The sequence below is a fragment of the Pan paniscus genome, chromosome 10 (assembly GCF_029289425.2).
Source record: "Pan paniscus chromosome 10, NHGRI_mPanPan1-v2.0_pri, whole genome shotgun sequence".
Classification (NCBI taxonomy): domain Eukaryota; kingdom Metazoa; phylum Chordata; class Mammalia; order Primates; family Hominidae; genus Pan; species Pan paniscus.
In genome coordinates this window covers 94,039,371-94,064,519 of record NC_073259.2, presented here as the reverse complement: position 1 = coordinate 94,064,519, position 25,149 = coordinate 94,039,371, and the positions used below count along the sequence as shown (strand labels likewise).

At 36.4% G+C, this 25,149-nt stretch overlaps 1 protein-coding gene across 5 annotated transcripts in view; it reads left to right on the top strand.

The window, feature by feature from the left end:
• MGAT4C (MGAT4 family member C) overlaps window positions 1-25,149 on the top strand; it is an 860,657-nt gene that overhangs the window by 814,291 nt on the left and 21,217 nt on the right. For 2 of the 5 annotated variants that reach the window (XM_063593178.1, XM_034936306.3), the window contains 3 exons: window positions 4,954-5,041; window positions 16,977-17,129; window positions 22,533-22,680. In XM_063593178.1, coding sequence (XP_063449248.1) covers window positions 4,954-5,041; window positions 16,977-17,129; window positions 22,533-22,680 — 389 coding nt within the window. Of the gene's footprint in view, window positions 1-4,953; window positions 5,042-16,952; window positions 17,130-22,532; window positions 22,681-25,149 lie in introns of all 5 variants that reach the window. The other 3 variants (XM_055095962.2, XM_034936308.3, XM_055095963.1) reach the window with 2 other exon arrangements.

Below are 25,149 nucleotides of genomic sequence, written 5' to 3'. Positions count from 1 at the left end.
GTGGGGCCAATATTCAACATTCTTAAAGAAAAGAATGTTCAACACAGAATTTTATATCCTCCCAAACTAAGCTTCATAAGCAAAGGAGAAAAAAAAACCTTTTGCAGACAAGCAAATCCTGAGAGATTTTCTCACCAACAGGCCTGCCTTACAAGAGCTCCTGAAGGAAGCATTAAATATGGAAAGGATCAACTGGTACCAGCCACTGCAAAAACATGCCAAATTTTAAAGACCATCAACACTATGAAGAAACTGCATCAACTAACGGGCAAAATACCCAGCTAGCATTATAAAGGCAGGATCAAAGTCACATAACAATATTAACCTTAAATGTAAATGGGCTAAATGCCACAATTAAAAGATAAAGCCTTGCAAATTGGATAGAGTCAAGACCCATCGGTGTGCTGTATTCAGGAGACCTATCTCACATGCAAAGACACATATAAGCTCAAAATAAAGGGATGGAGGAATATTTACCAAGCAAATGGAAAGCAAAAAAATAAATAAATAAATAAATACATAAATAAAGCAAGGGTTGAAACAATAAAGATCAAAAGAGACAAAGAAGGGCATTACATAATGGTAAAGGGATCAATGCAACAGGAAGAGCTAACTATCCTAAATATATATGCACCCAATACAGGAGCACACAGATTCATGAAACAAGTTCTTAGAGACCTACAAAGAGACTTAGTGTTGGGAAAAAGCTAAATGTTGGGAAAAAAGCTGAGGCAGGGCTTGCATGTCTGACATAATGTCCAGGGCTCAGGGCATAAACCGCTCGTGGCATCTGGAATGAGTCTAGACTTGCTGGCTCCTTGCTTCTAGCTTAAACTAGAAGAATATGCTCCCCATTATCTCAACTAGCAGAATATGTCCCATATGCTTCAAAGGAAATGCTAAACCATCACACCTGTAGATCATGCACTTGCCCTTTTGACCCCCACATTCTCACCAACTATTTCTATATATATATATATATAGAATAATATACACAATATTATATATATTATATATATATTATATATATAATATATATATATTCCTAACTCAGATTCTATACACATCATTCTCAAATATGACATTGCAGTCAAAGCCTTATAAATATAACCAATGTTTCCAATTGTGTTCTGTTACAAGAACAGATTCTTATTAAATTCATGTAAATAACTATATTGCCAGGAAAATAAGAATACTCAATAGTTTACAAATTCTGGAAGGATCAGGGAGAAAATATTATATTTACAAAAGTGTAATCTACTGATTTTTACAAGTGTAAATGTTACTGAGTAAGCAATGGCTTCTCTGCCCAATGTGGCACAAGTCTTTGAGAAAATAAAGGTTTTATCATGAGTTTATTGGCAAGGAGACACAAGGCAGTGATCAAATCTGTCTCTTCAGGCTGGTGACTGGGGCAGGTTTTATAGGCAGAGGGTAACGAGGTGTGATCTGATTTGATCTTACAATGAGATGATGCCATGAGGCATGATCCGACTGGATTGTGCCATGGGGTGATGCCAGGACTTGATCTAATTGAATTATGTCATGAGATGTCCCCTTATTAATTCAGTCCCTGTTTCTTGGTCCTAGGATTTAGTTTCTGCCTACAGTTACACATGTGGTTCATCTGAGCATAAGCAGTTTACATAAATTGCAACCCAGAACCCATGGCAACTGAAAAATAACTCACCATTTTATTATTCAAAGTTGAACCAGATTGGGCTGGTTCTGTGGTTCCATAAATAAGAGAAAAAGGAAGGGAGTGCTTATATACAGAAAATAGAACATTTAAGAACCAACAAACTGTCAAACAAAACCATAATCACTCTTCTTCACTTCATTATTGTCCATCAGAACAAATAATTCTTGTTCTCCTTGCTCTTGGATTAGAAATTTCATGAACCCATTGGCTTCTGTACTCTAGTTCTGAAAATCCTTAATTCAGTACTATGGTCTCTAAATTAATCAACACCATCATGAAGCATTATGGCTTGTAGCTGATTGCAAATATTTTCAGAGAAGAATCAGAATATGTGTGAATGACAAAAAATTTAAAATGGAAATTAACATATAATGAGAGTTCAACATAAAAATGATGCAAATGACAAGATAATTTGGCTATTTTTGAGGCATACAATAATAATTAGAGCCACCACTGATGACATTAAACTAAGAGATACTGTGGACAGCAGGGATATTGATAAATTTCTAGGAAATCTATATAATTTCTAAAATACCTAATAATGTTTGCCCATACAAAAATATAATCTAGGGAAAGTTAAAGTATCTTTTCTTATTTGAAAGTGTCTTTTCATGCAATGCAATGTATCAATTAAATAAACCAAATTATTTTTAGTATTTCTCTTTACAAGGTGAAAGAACAAATTTTTTGACATTTTTTAGGGTCCCTTTGAGAAATTTCAAGATCAGTTCAAAAACAAGATTTCACTTAAGATATGTTTTGAAAAGGCAACACTGTAAAACATGTAAAATACTTTAGTGCTTTTAAATTGCAAGCTCTCAGTTCTCTTAAATAATCAAGGCCAATGGTAAAGGTTAACATAAACATAGAAAACTGTCTTGATAAGACACAAAATCTTGGCTTCCTAGGAAGATTACTTAAAAGGTAAAACGAACAAAAAGGCCTTTTACTGTAATCCAAGAAAACTGGCATTTTCCACAGAAAAAAAAAATCTAGTTTTGCATTAATAAAGCATTGAGCTTTCTCCCTCTTCTTCTCCTTCTCCTTCTTCTTCTTCTTCTTCTTCTTCTTCTTGTTCACAAAACTTCACAACTTCACAAAACTTCATAATGACCTAGATATTTAGTGAATATTTATTACTTAATACAGCTTAGAAAAACATTAAAACTTCAAGTTAACAAAAATAATTTGGAAACCGTTTTCCGCAACTATATTGCAACACCAGGCAAAGCTAGCCATAATCTCAATTTACTTTCCTGTTAACTGTTTTTACAGTTAACATCATCATGTTAGGCAAGCATCACAAAAGCAAAAACCAAAGAAGTTAAACACACAGGTTTTTGGTTTTATGGCTGTCTTGAGAAATATGAAGTAATGGGCATCAAACAACTCTTCTTTACTGCATCTTTACTTGTACACTTATTCTAAAGTCGAACTGACAATTTTTTTAATCCTAAGCATCTAGAAGACATATTACCTGATTCAACTAGTAAGCCCAAGTAGAATAAAAATGTGTATTCATATTATACTGAATGTTGATATACCAGAAAATGTAGCTGTTTTTACGAAACAAACAATATGAAGCTAGTATTAATTGCCAAATATACGTCCATTTCATGTGAATTTGAAAAGCATTTGAATTAGTTTCTGAGAGTTTTAGAAATATTTACCTTATATAAGCACACATTTATCACTGAAAATTGGAATAGAATTTAAGAAATTTTAGGCCAGGTGTGGTGGCTCACACCTGTAATCCTGACACTTTGGGAGACAAAGGTAGGAGGATTGCTTGAGCCCAGGAGTTCTAGACCAGCCTGGGCAACATGGTGAGACCCCATCTCTAAACAAAAATTGAAAATTAGCTGGGCATGATTGCGGACACCTGTAGTCCCAGCTACGTGGGATACTGAGGCAAGAGTATCCCTTGAACTCAGGAATCCAAGGCTGCAGTGAGCTGTGATTGCACCACTGCACTCCAGCCTGAGTGACAGCGTGAGAATCTGTCTCTAAAACACAAAAAGAAAGTACTAAGTAATTTGATAATACCATCCACAGATAGAGAAATCTCATATATATTATGATATATAATCATATATATTACACATACATATATGTAATATATATTCTATATATATAGAATGGGATATATGTATATTCTGTATATACATAGAATGGGATATATGTATATTCTATACCTATATGTATAAAATATAAGAATATACATTGCATATATATCTATATATAAATGTAATGTATACATATATTATAAGAGATCTTAAAGGTTTTATTCTAAAACGTTAGCCAGGAGTTAGACAACACAGTAATACTCTCTTATTTCCTCTACTTTATAGTTTTATTCATTGTGTTTCTGACAGATGGAACAAGTTAAGGTTACCTTCTCAATATGAGGACTAAAGCTTTTAGCCAATATTTGTGGAGAAGACACATTTAAGATTTTCTTTTGCCCATACATGCAATGTTATGGAGGCTGTGACCACATTTTAGGCAAGAAACTGAAAGAACATCAAGCACCTATCTGGATGTCTCCAAAGCCTCATCTGGATAAAATATCCAATCTATTTTTCAATCAGCCTTTTTTTTTTTTCCTTTTTCAACCTCAGACAATTGCTTTTGGGGTCCTAGAGTCCCTTGAAAGTTATGATGGAAATAGGAGGCCTAAAGTTCAGGTGACTGAAGGGCTGAAGCAGGAAGGAAAAACGTCTGGGAGGACAGGTAGACAGAGGAAAGAGGTCTGAAGAGGCACATATCAAAAGATTCAAGAAAGCTGAAGGGAAGATTGAAGGTAGTAAAAGGATGAAGGAGGAGCAGAAACAATGGGAAGGAAGAGATCTCAGAGGACTCACTTCGGGAAAATCTTCAGTTTCCCAAAGAGATCCTGAAGTCTCAAATTATCCTGAACAAAACCATGACCACAAGAAAGGAAGTGGAGTATACGATCAGTGAGAGTTTAAGAAGGGGGTTTCCGTTGACTAAAAAGTTACCGTGGGAGAAATAGGATCAAATAGAACAGAGTTGCCTCACAAAGAACCAAGGAAAATATTTCAGCTCAGGGATTCAAGAAGTAAATTCCCACTCAAAGACAGAAACAGGAAGTAAGATTTACAATTCAGCCAGTACCTTCCTAACAAAGAAGCATGTGACTATACCAACTTCTTACAAAAAGAAACAGGACTAACTCAGCCTCTGTATAGTGTACTCAGACTCTCTCAGCCCTCACTGTGCTTCAACAGACTTATCATTTGGAGCACTGGCTCAGGAGTCGAAATCACCAATGGCTCATCCATCAATCAACCAGAAGTGAAGACGAAAGCTTCAAAGGTAGGTGCTTGGGATTCTGGGTCAGAAGACTGGGAATCCAATAATGAATTTGATCCTATACAAGTCCTAGCAGCAAAAACTGTTAAAGAAAAAATTATAACACTGGTTAAAGATGGCAATTTAGACTTTATTCAAGGGATTTCAAGGGTCTACTGCCATGGGGTATTGAAGTAGGGGAAAGAGATTGTTCTCAATGCTGAATACAACAAAGACAAGTTGGAATTTATAGCCAAGGAAAAGAATGCAAGTTAGTGGATTGAAAATCATTAAGAGGGTAGATAATTTTTTGCTAAACTGACTTGAAAGGATTCTTACTGATGGCAGGTCAGGGTGATCATATATTACCTGGGAGATAGTGGTAGGTGAGAAATTTGATCAGATATTGAGGGATCAGATATGGAGGATGGGGGATTCTGGCTAAACTGATTTGACAGGATAAGGAAATTGTCCTCCCTTCAACAAAATTATGAGCCATTGAAATTCCCAAGTGTATAGTGTCTTGATGGTGCAAACACAGGAAGAATCTAAACTAGTGATAAGCGTGAGCCTGTTAGAAATATACTAGAAATATGAAACCACAGCTTACAAGAAGAAGGATATGTTGCAGGTTCTGGCATGATGGTTGGGGAGCAGTTGATGAGGCATTGTAGATTTGGTAGACATATATTTTCAAAATTGGAAAAATTAGAAAGAAAATCTGGGTTAACTATGTTTAGATGCTTAATATTATTTCTAATAAAGTTGTTTTTCAACATACTCATTTTTACTTCTACTATTCATAAAATTACTTAAAATGTTATCAAATAAAATTTAATAAAAATGCTTTATTAGATCTGGACAATATAAATTATTTACTTCTCTTCTATTTTCTGGAGTAGCTTGTGTAGAGGAGGTATACTTTTTCCTTAAAATATTTGGTAGAATTCACTAGTGAAGACATATGGACCTGGAGTGTTTTGACAGGGATGTTTTAACTGCTTATTCAATTTTATTAATAGATAAATAATTATTCTGTGTTGCAAGGAATTTCTCCATTTTGTTTAACTTGTCAAACTTATTAGCATATCTTTTCAAAATATACCATTATCCTGTAGAATCTTTAGTGATATGACATGTGTCTCATTCATGATATTAATAATGTCTTTTTTCTTGATCAGTATGGCTAGAGGAATATATATTTTATTGATCTTTTTGAACGACCAGCATTTGTTTCTATTTTTTCTTATTCATTGATTTTTACTTTTACTTTTGTCATTTTTATTTTGTTTACTTTTTGCCTAATTTGCTCTTTTTGTAGCTTACTCTGGGGTTAGTTTACCCTTTTTTCTAATTTCTTTTAAAATTATTTGTATTTATAATTGACAGAATTTTACATATTTGTGTGGTACAGCGTGATATTTCAATGCATGTGTATACATTGTACAATGATCACATTAAAGTAATTAGCATATCTGTCACTTTAAAGTTTTTTTGGTGATAACATTCCAAATCTTCTCTTCAGGATATCTTGAAATATACACTGCTTTGTTATTAGCTGTAGTAACCCTAATGTGTAATAGACTGCAAGAACTTATTCTTCCTGTCTAATTGTAACTGTACCTCTTACCAACCCAGCTTCCATCTCCCCTCCCAGCCTCTGGTAATCACTATTCTACTCTCTGCTTTCATGAGTTCAACTTTTTTAGATTTCACAAATAAGTTAGATCATGCAGTCTTTGTTTTCCTGTGCCTGGCTTACTTCACTTAACATATGCATTCTGGGTTCATCTGTTTTGCTGCAAATGACAGGATTTCATTCTATTTTATGGCTAAATAGTATTCCATTCTATTTTATGGCTAAATAGTATTCATTCTATTTTATGGCTGAATAGTATATATATATATATATATATACACACACACACATACACACACATTTTCTTTATCTATTCATCTGCATATGGCACTTCTGTGGATTCCTTATCTTGGCTATTGTGAATAGTGCTGCAATACACAGGGGAGTACAGATACTTCTCTAACATATTTATTTGTCTTCCTTTGGATATATATCCAGTAATGGAGACACATTGTGAACATTTGTATATAATTTTGATTTCTTTAAATGTATTGAGACTTGTCATCCCCAAATCAGGTCTGTTTTAGAAAATCTTCTATGTGCATTTGAAAAGAATGTGTATTCTGCTTGATATGGTTTGGCTGTGTCCCCACCCAAATCTCATCTTGAACTGCAACTCCCACAATTGCCATGTGTCATGGGAGGCAGCCAGTGAAAGGCAATGGAATCATGGTGGCAGGTCTTTCTCATGCTGTTCTCATGATAGTGAATAAGTCTCATGAGATCTGATGGTTTTATAAAGAGGAGTTCCTCTGCACAAGCTCTCTTTGCCTGTTGCCATCCATGTAAGACATGACTTGTTCTTTCTTGCCTTCCACCATGTTTGTGAGGCCTCCCCAGCCATGTGGAACTGTAAGTCCATTAAACCTCTTTCTTTTGTAAATTGCCCAGTCTCAGGTTTGTCTTTATCAGCACTGTGAAAATGGACTAATACAGTAAATTGGTACCAGTAGAGTGGAGCGCTGCTGAAAAGATACCCAAAAATGTGGAAACAACTTTGGAAATGGGTAACAGGCAGGAGTTGGAACAGTTTGGGGGGCTCAGAAGAAGATAGAAAAACATGGAAAATTTTGGAACTTCCTAGAGACTTGTTGAATGGCTTTGCCTGAAATGCTGATAGGGATGTGGATGATGAAATCCACATTGAGATGGTCTCAGATGGAGAAGAAGAACTTGTTGGGAACTGGAGCAAAAGTGACTCTTGTCATGTTTTAGGAAAGAGACTGGCAGCATTTTGTCCCTGACTTAGAGATTTATGGAACTTTGAACTTGAGAAAGATGATTTAGTGTATCTAGTGGAAGAAATTTCTAAGCAGCAAGGCATTCAAGAGGTGACTTGTGTGCTGTTAAAGGCATTCAGTTTTATAAGGGAAGCAAAGCATAAAAGTTCAGAAAATTTGCAGCTTGACAATGCGATAGAAAAGAAAATCCCATTTTCTGAAGAGAAATGCAAGCCAGCTGCAGAAATTTGCATAAGTAATGAGGAGCCGAATGTAATCACCAAGACAATAGGGAAAATGTCTCCAGGTCAAGTCAGAGGTCTTCATGGCAGCCCCTTCCATCACAGGCCTGGAGGCCCAGGAGGAAAAAATGGTTCCATAGGTGAGACCCAGATTCCCAGTGCTGTGTGCAGCCTAGGGACTAGGTGCCCTGAATCCCAGCCACTCTAGCCATGGCTGAAAGGGACCAACATAGAGCTTGGGCCATGGCTTCAGAGGGTGCAAGCCCCAAGCCTTGGCAGCTTCCATGTGGTATTGAGCCTGAGAGTACATGGAAGTGAAGAGTCAGGGTTTGGGAACCTCTGCATAGATTTCAGAGGATGTATGGAAACACCTGGATATCCAGACAGAAGTTTGCTGCAGGGGCAGGGCCCTCATAGAGAACCTCTGCTAGGGCAGTGCAGAAGGGAAATGTGGGGTCAGAGCCCCCACACTGAGTCCCTACTGGAGCACCATGTAGTGGTGCTGTGAGAAGAGGACCACCATCCTCCAGACCCCAGAATGGTAGATCCACTGACAGCTTGCACTGTGCACCTGGAAAAGCCACAAACACTTTATGCTAACCCATGAAGGCAGCCAGAAGGGAGGTTGTACCTTGCAAAGCCATTGGGGCAGAGCTGTCCAAGACCATGGGAACCAACCTTTTGCATCAGCATGACCTGGATGTGAGACCTTGAGTCAAAGGAGATAATTTTGGAGCCTTAAGATTTGACTGCCTTGCTGGATTTTGGACTTGCATGGGGCCTGTACCCCTTTGTTTTGGCCAATTTCTTCCATTTGGAATGGCTGTATTTACCCAATACCTGTACCTCCATTGTATCTAGGCAGTAACTAGCTTGCTTTGATTTTTACAGTCTCATAGGCTGAAGGTACTTGCCTTGTCTCAGATGAGACTTTGGACTGTGGACTTTTGAGTTAATGCTGAAATGAGTTTAGACTTTGAGGGACTGTTGGGAAGGCGAGATTGTTTTGGAATGTGAGGACATGAGATTTGGGAGGTGGAATGATATGGTTTGGCTGGTTCCCCACCCAAATCTCATCTTGAATTGTAACTCCCACAATTCCCACATGTCAAGGGAGGGACCAAGGGGAAGGTAATTGAATCATGGAGGCAGGTCTTTCTTGTGCTGTTCTCACGATAGTAAATAAGTCTCACAATATCTGATGGTTTTATAAAGAGGAGTTCCCCTGCAAAATCTCTCTCTTTGCCTGCTGCCATCCATGTAAGATGTGACTTGCTTCTTCTTGCCTTCCACCATGATTGTGAGGCCTCCTCAGCCATGTGGAACTGTAAGTCCATTAAACCTCTTTCTGTTGTAAATTGCCCTGTCTTGGGTATATCTTTATCAGCAGCATGAAAACAGATTTATACACTGCTATTGTTGGGTGGAGTGTTTCATAAATCCCAAGTAGATTAATTTATTTGATAGTGTTTTAAATATTTTTGACATTTACTGGTTTTGTATTTGCATGTTCAGTCAATTATTGAGGGAGGAATATTTAAATAGAGGACTTCAATATTCATATATTGAAAATGAATGTATTTATTTATTCTCTTTCTTTCCTTTCTTCCTCCTTTATTTATTCCGTTTTTTCTCCTTTCCCTTATGTCAGTTTTGTTTCAGGTATTTTGAAATTCTTATTTATTGCATGTACATTTATGCTTCCTTTGAAAAATTGATACTTTCATTAATTACTAAATGTTTGCTTTGTATTATATTAATATATCCAGTCCAGCTTTCCTTTGATTAATGTTTATCTCTATCTTTTCTTTTATTATTAACTCATTTTTTGTCTTTATCATTAAAATGAGTTTCCTGTAGATAGCTATATCAGTTATCTATTGTTGCCGAAGAAAACACTCTGAAATTTAATGCCTTACAACATTTATGATCTCATTTTTCCTGTGACTCAGAATTTAGACAGCAGTTTGGCTGGATGTTTTTCCCTCTCTCTGTGCTTAATTTGTATTATTTCTACTGTTGTATCTTTTCTCCTGCTATTCTTTATCTACTAGCCAGTGTATTTGCATTTCGCACATAATATTTTTCATCCCTAGAAATTGTTTTTGTTTTTATTTAAATATTTCATTTCTCTCCTTAAAATTATCATTGTTCTTCTATTTTGAGCCTATGGGACATATTTATGATAGCCTTTTTAATATCCTTTTTCTTTTAATTCTATCATCTCAGTTATGTCTTGATTTTTTTCTCTCTGATTAGTTTCAGCCTAGTTATAGACCATATTGTCCATGATTTAAATGGTAATTTTTGCTGGATCCTGGATATTGTGATTTTTATGTTCTTAAGTTCTAGACATTGTCCTGTATGTTTAAAGAGTGCTGTACTTTGTACTAGTATGGAGTTAAGTTATGCAAAATAATTTGATGCTGTTGATGCTTGTTGTTAAGCTTTCATTAGGACAGGCCTAGAGAGTATTGACCCAAATACTAAGGTAATATGCTTCTGAGTATTCTTTTTGTTGTTGTTTGTTTTGAGACAGGGTGTTATTCTGTTGCCTAGGCTGGAGTGCAGTGGCACAATTACAGTTCACTGCATGCAGGCTTGATCTCCCAGGCTTGAGTAATGCTCCTGCCTCAGTCTCCCAAGTAGCTGGGACTACAGATGTATACCAACACACCAGGCTAGTTTTCTTATATTTTGTAAAGATGGGGTCTCACTATGTTGCCCAGGGTGGTCTCAATGTCCTGGGCTCAAGCTCTCCTCCTGCCTCAGCCTTCCAAAGTTTTGAGATTACAGGCGTGAAGTACCGCAGCTGGCCTCTGAGTATTCTTTTTAATGTCCAGTTTTTTAATGTCCAGTCCAAGTTTGCTGGCTGATGGATGCACAAACTTGGCTTATGGACACACAAACTATCTCCAACACTGTATAAGCTTCAGGAACTGTTTGGCCTACTACTTTTTTATGGTTCTTTCTCTAGTCTTATGAAGTTTCATGACACACATGACATACCAGTATCAACTCAAAGATTTGAAGAGTCCTCTGCAGAATTCTGAGTCTCTCTTCTGTCACTTGTTCTCTTAAATATTCTGCCACTCAAATTCTAGGTACCTTTATCGCCCCCAAATTATTATTTCTGTCTCCTAATTGGCAAGATCTCTACGTTCTGTTTGGATTCACTGTCCCTGTACTGCCTTTTGGAAACCGCCTCTTGAGAGCAAGCAGGAAAAATCACAGGGCTTACCTATTTGGTTTCTTCACTTGGGGATATTGCCCTGTGCTGCCTGTTGTCCAATATTAGAAAAAAAGTCATCAACTGTGGATAAAACATAGTGTCTTCTAGAAATGCTGGGTAAAAATGTTAATACTTTCAATTACCAATTTCTAGTGACTGAAGATGGTAAAGTTTTCACCTTCAGTAGTAGCAAATGAGGTTTCTTACTTTTTCTTTCTTTTCCATTTATAATTACCATTTCATCATTAATTTATATTTATTCAGTATTTTACTATCAATCATAGCCCATTAATTTTGATCTTCAGTTTTCCCAAAATTCCTTAATGGAAGCCTTTTCAAGCCATTTTCTATGTCCTTTAGATATGTCTCCACTAATCTTGAGAGCTTTCTTGCTTCATGTCACAATAAAAATATGGACTAATCCCAGAGTCTGTTCTCCCTACTTGAAATCAGCTATTTTGTTTTCCTTTTCATAGTAATTTTGTCAGTCTGGTTTTGGGTGTCCGACTGTTTTTTTGTGTTTTATTTTATTTATTTATTTATTTTTTGGTGGCTGGGGGGGGAATTTTTTTAAAAACTTTCCTAAACCAAGGTGTAGAAAATAATTCTATGTTTGAGGTGGGGGAGGAGTGTGAATGGCTTTATTAGCTTCTTTAATTTTTAATGGCCTGCAGTCTAGCATAGTTTGTTTAATAAATTACATTTATTTTGTTCTGTCTTTCGATCTTTTGTTTGTTCTGGTTTGGGCTTCTCAGCCTATTCTGCTGACTGTGGATGTAAATGTTCTCAATTAAATGAAAATTAAAGTTTGTGCTAATTGTCTGTATCATAGTTACTCTGGGAGTATACACCATGGAAACTTTATTTGTATTCTGTATTGTGAATGGATTTGAGAGGATTACAATTTTAAGAATTTGGATATTAGAATTTAGAAGACCGTCATTATTCTCTAAGGATTTCTGTATTTCTTTGTCAACTCTTGGGAATTATATCCTGGGGTTGTGTTGTTGTTTTATTCTACTTCAAATTATTGTAGACAGAACTAATGGTAGCAGTGGCCCATCAAGAGTGGCTGCTGCCAAGATGCCAGCTGCAGCAGGGAGGCTGGCCTGGGCCTCCCATGCCACTGCTCAGGCAGGAGCCTCGCCCTCCCTAGGAGCCACTGCAGCTGCCCTCCCACGTGCAGAATCCAGACTTCTCTGCAGTCTGCACCCTTGGGGACCCTGGAAGGACCCCATGCCACCATCTACACAGGCTCAGGGGTGCCTGCGTAGGCACTGGCCTCCACTACCTGGCCTCCTCCTGCTATCTAGACAGTCCCTCCTACCACATTTGTGGCAGTCAACAAATGCATCTTGGGGACTCTGGGGTCTGCGGGTCCACAAGTTGGCTACTGGAAGCCTCTGCCTTTTTCCTGTATCTCCCCTCTCTTTTCTGGATTTCCTCATGGTTCCCACTGCAAAATACTGAGGTGACCACTCCCAGGAGGCCCTCCAAAGTACCATCTGGTCCCACAGCCCATTTTTGCAGCCCCCTCCTGACATCAGGGGCCACCTGTGTGATTAACTCATCCCCCTAGGACCAGCTGTCCCTTAACCAAATCAGGAGATGGAGAATCACACTTCACCAAGGCCCCTCCAGCCCCACTGATGAAGGCAGTGTGACTCCCATCCAATCCCTGGTCTACCATGGATAGCTCAGTGCAGTTGAGAGGCTGGACCCAATCCCTTGTAAGCCTTGCAGTATGCAAACCTGAAAGTGTTTCCTCCTCCCTTCTCTCATTTTATCATTAGGGGCTCATTTTGTCCTCCAGTGGTGCTGCCATTCTTCCAACTGGTCCTCCAATGGTACTGTCATTCTTCCAACTCCTCCCCATCCCTGGCCCTATATAAGATATAAAGCTCATTTCCAAAATTCTCTGCCACTTGCAGGATTCCCTGCTTTTCAGTGGTGGTCAGGATTTGACTCAAAAGTAACATGACATCCTTCCAGGAGAGCTCAATTACTTAGGTTAAGTTCTAGAAAGCCTCTATATACCTGTCAGGACCATTTAAAAACTTGCCAAGACCCCCTTTAATTTGAAAAGGGGACCTGGACCTTAATGGGGCCATATTCACCAGGCATCTGTTATTGGAGCAGTTGAGACTGGGACCTGCCTAAAACGAAGACTTTTAGGCTGGGGCAAGCTTAAGAGAGAACCTGCATAGGGAAGAGCAAAGGGGGTTGATTCCCCTGCTGGAGGCACCTCTGGGGTTTGCTTCCCTATTTCCCTGGGACCGTCTCTTGCAGCCTCTCCTGAGATGGCCATCTAGGAGGGCTTAATCAATCCTACAGTCTCAGCAAAGGTCCAAATTGCCCTGCAAGGCAAAGAAGGCCAGCACATGGGACCTTGGACCATTTGCCCTCACATTCACAGAAAAGCTTTCTTCCTGAGGCCATGTTTCTGTTCTGTGCTTCAAAGTGCTTGACACTAAGTTGGCAACAAAGGAAATGACAAAAACATGTTTGCCACAAATTTATGTACAGATACCAACACACACTTTGCTTTGTCTTAACTTTCCATTTTATGCTTTTGATGACTGAGCCAATTCCACATTCTTCCCAGTAATATCTCTAGTTTGCAACAACATCTTTAACATTTAACATTGTATATAAAGAAGAGATGGGAACCTTGACAGCCACAAAAGAGAGAAAGAAAGAATGATAGGAAAGACTGGAGGTCCAAGTGCCAACACCCTAATGGGCAGTCAGGGACTGGAGTTAGTCCAGGGGCCTTTGGATAACACCAAGGTGTAGCCTTGGCCAGATACCCTTAGTTGCCCCAAGATTTCCTTTCAGTCCTATGTGACAGCTAGATATGCATGAAAGGACACTGGATTGAAACAAAGCCAACATTCTCAACACCCAGTAGAGGTGATAGAGGATTGACAGTGTCATCCCCAGAAAGTCTGTTCTCCATGTCTTAAGTCCTGGTAGCTGTGCTAGTCGCTTTTAACTGACTGACAAATGTCCAGTATTTTTCTTTCATTTTGACTGTTGTGGAAGTTAGAGACTCCAAAGAAAGACAGTAAGAGCAGATCCACTTTTACTTACCTTTCCGCAGACCCTGGATGAGCCCCCAAAATGTTACAGGATCTTTGGGGTGTTGCTTTTCTGGCCAGAAACGTATGTTGCTAGTGGCACCTTTGTCTGCCCTTTGAAAAGGTAGGGCCACTTCTGAAGATGTCTCGCTGGTCACCACCCCTGCCATATTGTCATCAGGATGGTGAAAACTTCCAAGGACCTGCTCTGATGAAATCTCACCTGGAAACTCTGCTGCTAGAACTGTGAAGTAAACTTTTTCCTTTTTGTGGAGAATGGGATCTCACTATATTGCCCAGGCAGGTCTCAAACTCCTGGGCTCAAGCTATCTTCTTACCTCTGCCCCTCTAAGAGCTGGGATTTGAGGCATCAGCCACCATGCCCAGACACTGAGTTTCCCCAAGGCACAGCATCTCAGATTCATGCCTGTAATGTCAGCCCTGGGCAGTGCTGTCATGCCAGCTGCTTGTCATCTCAGCACCCTTCAGGCTTTAAGCACCCACGAGTGCGGGAAGGATAACCAAGGAGGGGGCTGAGGGTGTCTTGTCACTGGCCTGCAGGTGCCCGTCAGTGCAAGCAGCCTGGACACTATGGACAGTAGTGGGAGGCAGACAGACTTCTGGGGGGAAGGGGGTGGGTCCCCAGTGAAGCCCCACCTTCAGGCTGGTGAAGGCCTGAAGCCTGGGGGCCAGGCTGCCAGTCCTGCAGACCAGACTGGGAACTTGTGGTGCCTTTTCTGGGCCCGCCCATGGCTGTCCATGGATCAGTTGGCATGCGCTTCCTCCTCTCTGAGGCCCATAAAAGCCCCGTGTTCAGCCAGAGCAGAGGAGAGGATGGAGAGATGATGGAGTGGCCACCTGCAGAGAGGAGCTACCCTGTCTGCTGAGAAGAGGATGGATCAACCAGCAGCAGAGAGGAGCTAACCTCTCTGCTAAGTGCTGAACACTTGACAGGTTGACCTGTCTACAGAGAGGACCTACCCACTGTGGGTCTTGTCTGAGTGGTTCTAACACTGAATAAAGCTCCTCTTCATCTTGCTCACCCTCCACTTGTCTGAATACCTCATCCTTCCTCGATGCAGGACAAGGACTCTGGCAAGATGCCACCAGTCACAGAGGTTTCTGATCAGAAAAGCAACACTCTGAAGATCCCATAACAGAACTACAGTATTGCCTCCAAAGCATTATTTTTACCACTTCTCATACTATTTGAAATGTCATATATCACCCAAATCCTCAGGATATACATTTATGTGCATCTATGTGTGCATATTTATACACATATTTACAATTTCTACAAATTTATAAGAAAAATAACCCTTAAGAAAAATATGATCAAAGAAAATGGACAGTAATATGTATAGCATTTTCATAATTCTTTTTTAAAAATTATTTTTAGACTTATAATTATTAAGTCATATATTAAGTCTTATATATTAAGACTTTCTTCCAATTCCTAATATTTTTACTATAATTTATAAGGACCCACAAATTCTCCCTTGCATTAATTCATTGAAGAGATAAGATTTGCCAGCTATGTTCTAGGCATAGTTCTAAGATTATAGGGGACAGACATTTTTCACTTTCTAAAGTCTCCCTTACACATAAATACTTCATCATAAAGATAAACCCAAGGAGATCCATTACACAACTCTAAGTGGCTCTGTTTTCAGGTTATCAATGTGTTGATTTTACACAAAATGTGATTTTTCTAGTTTGTTAAGTGCTTCAGATATGTTTATACTTTTTTATAAAATAGTGAATAATGTAAAGGAATCTTTGGTTGGAAAATATCACAAAATAGAAGAGTAAAAATTTTTTAAAATTAGGTTTTCACGAATCTTTCTGACTCTCATTTTGCCTTTGTGTAGTACATGAATTATTTCAAACAGCTAAACTACTAAGTAGTAGATATCAAGGAAATGTTAATATAATACTATAGGATTCACCCTGATTTAACAAGAATAATTGGAAAAATAAGCAAAGCAATTGTAACCCAGAAGTTTTCAAACATATGTTTGGATTTACCCCACAGCCTTAACTTCTTTATCACTTTTCTTTACTCCACCCAGATTCCCAGTTAAATGTTTTCAGTTGACACCTACTCTGAGATTAATATTAGGCCCATAATTCTGCTTTTTCTCATTTTCGTTATACTACAATATGAGAGGTAAATGTTACCTTAAAGTTATACCTCACTGATGACAGTGGACTTGACTGTTTTTCTATTGTGCTTTTGTACTGTTTCTCATCAGAGGCCTGTTTTTTTTACATTATTATGACCAAAGTTCATCTTTTTTCATCAGTAACTATGAGACTTGCTTTTTATTTTTATTTACTCTACATTAATATAAACCACTGCATTGATCTTATGTTAACATATTAATTAATGATCTGTGCCAACCTTATGTTTGAAATTGGGAACAGAATTTTAATTCAAACATTTGAAAGATGAAATTTTACAAGGACCTGACTTTTATATATGCGATAAAGAAATATTTGCATCCAAAACCAACTGCTAGTAATTCTGTGCCTCTTTTCCACAGAAGAGAATGTTTAAATTTCATCAAATGAAACATATTTTTGAAATACTTGATAAAATGAGATGCCTGAGAAAACGTTCTACAGTGTCATTCTTGGGAGTTCTTGTCATTTTTCTCCTTTTTATGAACTTGTACATTGAAGATAGCTATGTTCTGGTAAGTTTGGGAGGTTGATTGTCTTTTCTTCAAAATAAGGCATAAGTCAAACAAGAATTAGTCCCATTGTAGCCTAACTTCACTCTCAAGCTATTGGAGAAGACTTAGTTTGAGCAAAATTATAACATGTATATTGTCTATTTTTTGTTTAATCATACATCAACATTACACTTGTTTTGAATTATGTTCCAATATTTTTAATGGTGTATATTTTGTGCTCCAAATATGTACATATAATTACAAATAAGTTAGCTATCATCACTATGCAGAATAAATATTATGTGGAGCCATTAAGATTTTGGGTTTTCCATTTGAAATGTATAGAATAAACAAAATCTGCTTAGAAAGTATAACTCCTTGCTTCCTCTACTTTTCTATATTATCACTTAAAATTTCAAAATTCCATTGTCTAATTAACAATGCTTTTTAATTGTGCTCTTTGTATAAGTAATATTTTATTACAATGTGTAACACTTTATTTGAATTTTGAATAGACCTAGATGGCCACTCTGTTTTATATTTATACCCACTGAAAAGATCTCAAGAGATAAAGATATTGATGTGTAAATCATTCAGTAGTTAAAATGAGATACCAAATATTGGTAGGTGATTACATATAAATAGGTTTTTTTAGGGAAAATATGACAATATGCAAAAGCGCTTATTCTGACTAATTATGAAAAATTAATGTTACTTTCAATTTTTTTCTTATTGTTATCATCACATCATTTCATGTCTGATGAGATTAATATGGACATTACTGCTATTCACTTTTTCTATCTTAATGGAGCCTAAAATATCTGTCATAATTTGTATGTTATTATTAATATTTCTAGATTTCAGAAAATCAAAACCTGATTACAGTTTATATATTTCAGAAATCAAAACCTTTACAACTAACAGGAACTAAAAAGTGATTTTCACATGCAAAAATGCTAAAAGTTTAAATTAGTGTCTTAACAAGAGACAGAGTATTTCCAAAAAAAATGCTTTAGATTATTTATTATTATTTTCCAGATACTATGCTATATCCTATAAGTCAACCATATGATTTTAGTTGGTACAGATATTCCTAAGAAGTCCTCTGTAAAACATCTTGCATCCTTTATCTCTGTTCTTTGATGCTGAAATTGTACCAGAATCCTAGATTTTCACTCTGCCTAGGCTTTTTGTCTTCAAATAGTGATTCTGATGTTGTGGACCCTTAATGTTTCTCTCCACAGTCTATGCACAATGGCTGAAATCAACAAAGATTAAACAGGATTTGAGTAGGCATGATTTAGGCAAACTTAGCAAATAGGAGAAACATACCGATGTTATGCATTTTTGAATATTTTTAAAACCTATTAGTTATATGAGATATAATAAGGACAACAGAACAAGGCCCATGTGTTCTTGCTATTTTTTTCTTAAGATAATGAAAGATCGTAAGTTAACTAGAGATTCTCTTGATTAATGATTCAATTTTATAATAAAAATTTATCTCTTGATTTTGTGTCTACTGGTAGAAGTAAATAAAATCTTGTAAATCAAACACATGTTATTGGTTGGAGGCTTGCTATGTTCAATTACTTGCTGAATTTATAAGACAGTTTCCAGTGCAATTTTAATCTTTCACTTTTAACAAACCCAAAGGACCATTGAATGTGCAAAACGCCCTTATGTCTTTTGAAATAGAACCTGTTTAAATTCACTGTAAAATGAGTAAGAAGTAGTAGAGTATATGTCAATTAGAAAATAAAATGCTATTTTCCTGTTTTGCAAATGTTTACAGTGCTATCTAAACATTGGTCCTAGTCATCAAATGTAGATAATATGATTTAATGAAGTAGCTCTTCTACTAAAGCTACTTTCTCAATGAGATTTCTCTGATTATATTAGGAATATGTCTACTCAAATTTGCAAATCAGTCCAGGTGCAGAAAACAGATTGCTTCTTAGCTTTTAAAAATTATTAGTTTAAAATACTTACAAAAGTTGGAAAAAAATGAGTTAAAGCAATTGCTAAATTCCAACACTCATCCCTTGTTCTAAGTTTGATGATAGCATTTTTATTATTTAACAATTTACTATTTACTGACTGATGTTTTTTAACCAAATCGCATTTTAGCTGAATTTTGCTTCAAGGCTATAAGTTGAAACTTTTTCAATGATTAATATTAAATTGCATTACAATTATTCTTCTAAAAATGAATAGTATCCATGGGAAACTGGCCCCCTCCAAGAATATAATGCAATTTCTTTTTAACACATCTCCCTTTTGATCTTTTTACCTGTGTTTATTTCTTTTTTAATAAAATTATCTGAACTCATTTTTCTTCTTTCTTCCCGATTATCACAATGTATGCAATTTGCTACGCACAGATATTAGTAGATCTTTCTTTTTTGTCTTCCTTTTTTAAAAACTGGGAAATAGTACTTCTAACTTAGAGATATCAGGTGAATAGTTAGAAGTAGTAAGGTCTCTGGAGTTAGTTAACAGATTCTATTCTCGTCTTTTTGTTAGAAAATCCATTTGTGGCCTGAAACCCTAGGCATATTAGCAGTTTAGCATATTTGCTTATGTATTAGAGATATATGTGCCTTTAAGTGAAAAAGGAAGCTGCACTTAGTGTAAGAGACAAACACCGTTACAAGGCAAACTAAGTAGAAGAGACACTGCATGCCCAATCAACTTAGCTTCTTGGCTTTGAGCATCTTCAAAGTAGCCACAAGAGTATATATTTAGTCTGCAGCTAGTTCATTGAATTGCATTCCCATCCAGAAAATGATTGTCATAAAGCTTTGTCTTATTACTGAGAAATATACTACAGCATAGTAGCTACAGAAAGAAGGTATCCAGGGAGAGCCTGGCTGTTCAGGTAGATGACTCTGGAAAGCAGCCAACAAGGCTGACTCAGGTGAAAGTTGCATTATTTATTTATGCTGAAAAGTATAAAAAAGCTTGTTCTTGAGAATTTAATAAAGTGATTTCATGTAAGTTCCATTTCTTTTTATATTCTGTTATGTCCTTAAATCAGGATGAATGTACTCCATCTTATAACAAAAAATTTCTAGATTTTATGTGTTAAGGATAGAATTTTTAAAGAGGTATTCAATATCCTGCACTTACCTTAGAATGTAACATCACCTAAGAATAGAATGGTAAAATGAATTTAGTGCTGTAATTACTGTACTTTTTACAGAAATTTCTTCCAGGCATTATTAATTATGTACATCACTACATTACTATTAAAATAATTGATACTAAACTGAGTCACTAGTTACATTTTGGCAGTTCTAAATTTATTTTAAACTTTAATGATGTTTTATAGGTATGCAGGTAAACACCAATGAAAATATTTATGTATAAAGAACTTAAAATCATCAGAATTCAGTGGATAGCCAATTAGTATATTTCTAAGTAATTTAGCATCTAAGGTTTAATCTCAAGTACTTTGAAAGTTTGTGGCTTTTACACATGGCATTGTGTAAAAGCCACACAAAACCACACTTTTACACATTGTGAACCTTATAAAGGACTAAAGTATTTCTTGGTCCAAATTATCAAAGGCAGTATAAAATAGAGAAATACACTATTAAAGACCAAATTTGGATTTATAAACATACTTGGATATACAGAAAAGATATTCAGAATGAATCTTGATTTAGTAAGGACCATATTGGAAGCCTCTAGTTAAGGTCCCTACTTTCAGTTTTTATTCTAAGAATAGTCACGTCTGGCCATAGATTAGAAAATTTGAGTTAGTCATCTTTTTCATTGGCACTTGAGATTGATGCGAAGTAGAAGTATTGAATGTTTCAGTTGTAAAACTTGTATCTGAGCTTTGTCTAATTTTTTAGAACAAGGCTTTAATTAACCTTTTAATGACCACAGCAAAATAATAGCAGGACCAGAGTTATTTAATCCATTTACTTTCTCTACAGTCTTAATAGCTAGCACATGCCTAGCTTGACTTTCTATACTGAATAAAATAAATCCACATAAGGCCAGGTGTGCTGGCTCACACCTATAATCCCAGCACTTTGGGAGGCCAAGGTGAGTGGATCACTTGAGGTCAGGAGTTTAAGACGAGCCTGGCCAACATGGCGGAAACTCATCTCTACTAAAAAATACTAAAATTAGCTGGGCATGGTGGCGTGTGCCTGCAATCCCAGCTACTCGGGAGGCTGAGGCAGGAGAATGGCTTGAACCTAGGAGGCGGAGGTTATAGTGAGCAGAGATCATGCCACTGCACTCCAGCCTGGGCAACAGAGCCAGACTCCACCTCAAAGAAAAAAAATTAAATAAATAAAACCACATAGTAGAGTGCACATTTTGAGAAAAAAAAAGAGAGAGAGAGAGAAATATTTCTTTCTAATTAGGTTGTTCTCAAATGTATTCTACCAATTCTAGTAAATCACATATGAGTCAAACAAATAGTCATTTTCCTAATAGTGTATAACCAGTAAAGGCTTGATCAAATGATGATAAGATAATCAAAATTTACCATTTAGCTTATATCAAAGAAGGGCAATTAGTGGGTAAAGGATATATTTTAATCTGAATATGAATATGTTTTCTTGAATATAAACCTTCCTGAAGATTTAATGACATGCAAAATCCAACACCAAATAAATAAAAGGGATCTAAAATATAAAAGGATTGGGCATTACATCCAATAGAATCACACACACACACACACACATACACACACAAACTTAACTATCATAAGAAATATTAGTCCTAGATATCTACACATTACCTTAATTTGGTGCAAATGTATCCTATTTGAGGTTACTTTAGGACATATGAAAAAAATTACTGCCATATCACCCATAACTGGCCCTTCTCAACAGCTAGATAGTAGCCACATAAGTGACTTATTTAATTAAGTATCCAAAATCCAAATATTGTGCCCACTACTGCATCTTCCTAATCATTCCTAAAGTTTCACAATCATGGAGACACTGTGTGATCTTTTATTTGAGACTGCTTGAGGAAGAGTAAATCAGGCAATATGGTGGGAACTAGCCTTAGATTAAACTATAAAATAGATTACTGTCAATTTTGAGATCCTTAAATGATTGTCAAAAATTTGAAAAGTAGCATAAAGGCAGTGGGAGTTTTCATGTAGAAATTCTTTTTTTAAGAGATTATCATTATTAATGTGTCCTATAGAAAAACAAATGTAATTGTGGTATACATAGCAAAATAGGCGAGCGAGCTACTGGAGCAGAACCTCCAGGTAAAAAATGAGGTGAGTGATGATGAGCTACAGCTTATGATGTCAGTAGTTGAGATTTATATAACCCTGCATACTATATATTGTAGTCGTACATTTATTGTGTAAAAAAGAAACTTTATTTAATCCATGACCATCTATTATTTATATATTTTCCTTGCCTCTTTCTTGGTATTTAGGAAGGAGACAAACAACTTATAAGGGAAACATCCACACATCAACTGAATTCAGAACGCTATGTTCATACTTTCAAGGATTTATCTAATTTCTCAGGAGCCATAAATGTCACCTATCGCTACCTAGCTGCCACACCTTTACAAAGAAAGCGTAAGTATCCTTAAACATTTAAATAAAAAGAATACATAAAATATTTTGCATTAAAATAATGATAATTTGTTTCACATGTATAGTAAAAAGGCTTAAGGGCTTTACTAATATAATAAATTATTTGGGCAAAACTTCAATGTTTTTTCACAAATTGCCAACTACTATACTCACTGACCCAGTACGCTTAATAACAAAAAAATTAAATAAAATGCCTAATCGTAATGTGAGTCTCTTGAGATTTTGTTGTAGGATGGTATAGAGTGACTAGAAAAAAATCAATTTACTTTAAAATTTAGAAGTTAACTTTTAAAAATTCCTATGTTCATATTGCTACATTTTCTAACCTCTTAACAGTTTGGTTTTATGACTTGCCGCAACTTTTTAATTAATGAAACTCAGTGTTTTAGTTTCCTAGGTCTGCCATAACGAATTACCACAAAGTGACTGGCTTTTTAAAAAAAAGCAATTTATTCTCTCGTGGTTCTGGAAGCCAGAGGTTGAAATCAAGGTGCTGGCAGGTCCCCACTCCCTCTGAAAGTTCTAAGGGAGAATCCTTGCCTCTTTCAGCTTCTGGTGACTTTGCTTCTGGTACTCTTTGACTTTGGAGCATCACTCCAATTCCTGCCTCCATCATCAATGGCCTTCTTCTCTTTGTCTTTCTGTGTCTTTTCCTCTTTTTATAAGGACACAAGTTATTGAATTTATGGTCCACATCTAAATCCAGAATTATTACAGCTCAAGATCCTTAACTAATTATATCTGCAAAGATCAAATTTACTAATAAAATTACATTCTGAGGTTCCAAGTAGACATGAATTTTTGGAGGAAACTATTCAACACACTACAGTCAGTTAAAAAAAATATATTTGGAGCCAAGAAGTAACATACTATATTTCTAAGACACCATAGCTTACAAAAAGTACCATTATCTAATTAGCATACCACTAAGAAAGTATAAGCATTACCAATCTTAATTATAACGCTATTGATTTTAGTATGCAGCCTGATTTTTAAATGTTTCAATGTGTAAAATATAAATCTTAGGCTGGGTTTGGTGGCTCATGCCTGTAACCCAGCACTTTGGGAGGCCAAGGCAAGTGTATCACTTGAGGCCAGGTGTTCAAGACAAGCCTGGCCAACATGGTGAAACCCCTTCTCTACTAAAAGTACAAAAATTAACCAGGCATGGTCGTGTACACCTGTAATTCCAGCTACTCAGCAGGCTGAGGAGGCCAAGGCACGAGAATCGCCTGAACCTGGGAGGTGGAGGCTGCAGTGAGCTGAGTTCGCGCCACTGCATTCCAGCCTGGGCAACAGAGGAAGACTCCATTTCAAAAAAACAAAAACAAAAGCAAAAAAACCATGAATCTTAGAATAAAATACAGTGCTATCATGATCTTAGTAAATTATGTGAAGATCACAAAAATTGACCTCTCTTTTAAGACTTGTTTATGTGAGTGTATTTGTTATCACTAGGTTGAGGAAATTATTAAATTAATTTAGATTTCTTTATATCTCATTTCCTTTCATTCTACCATTTGAAATGTCTACTGTTCTTAGGCTTCTTTCTAATTGTCTAAGACTGCCATTCATTTTTCATCTCTGTTACACCACCTTTGCTGGAACATTACTGATTCCCTTTTCCCATGCTAAATTTACTAATGTTTATTGGCACACATGCCAACTGCTTTCTACCAGAGGCAATGTAACACAGAGGATAAAAGAGTGAGACAGTTTGAATCCTGTTGCAGCGTCACCTACTAAGTGTACCACCTTGCATGAGTCACCTCATCTCACCGTGACTTAGTGTCCCTATCTGTAAAGCAGAATGATGGTAATAGCAAACCTATCCCAAAAGACCGTTTTGAACATTTAAGATGCATATTACAGATAAAATGCCCAAACTCCTGCCTCTTATGTAGACAGCATTCCATAAGCATTGGCTATTATTAATGAAGTTTGGTGGCTTCAAGTTTAATGGTACTAGATAACATATTGTGTTTCAAAAGAAGTCTGAGTTGTAAGCCAAGGTATTTAAACGAAATGTGTAAATCACAACCTCTCTGACAAACTGTTTTTGGAATGGGGCTTTTTTCAATATCATACAAACCGCATTATACAGGTGCTATATTAAAACGATGATCTTGTATATAGATTTCCCCATTTTCTAAATAGTGGCTTAGAAATGTTATTCAATTCTGATTAATATCAGAATGAGCTTTAAAAAGTGAAAATATTTCAGTAGAAAGACCTCTAACCCTTCTCAGAGGTGAGCTGTCTTTTCTCAGGGTTTTATTTTATTCTCTAAACATATCTAATTCCTAATTTTAGATTATAAATGTCTGAATAAAAAGTTATTCAGGCAAAATTACTATAAAGTGTGTTTCAAAATTTTTTAAAGTGGTGCTTATGTCTTGGAACAATGTAGCATTAAAGTTTTTTGAATGTGTCTTATAATATTGTTTGCTT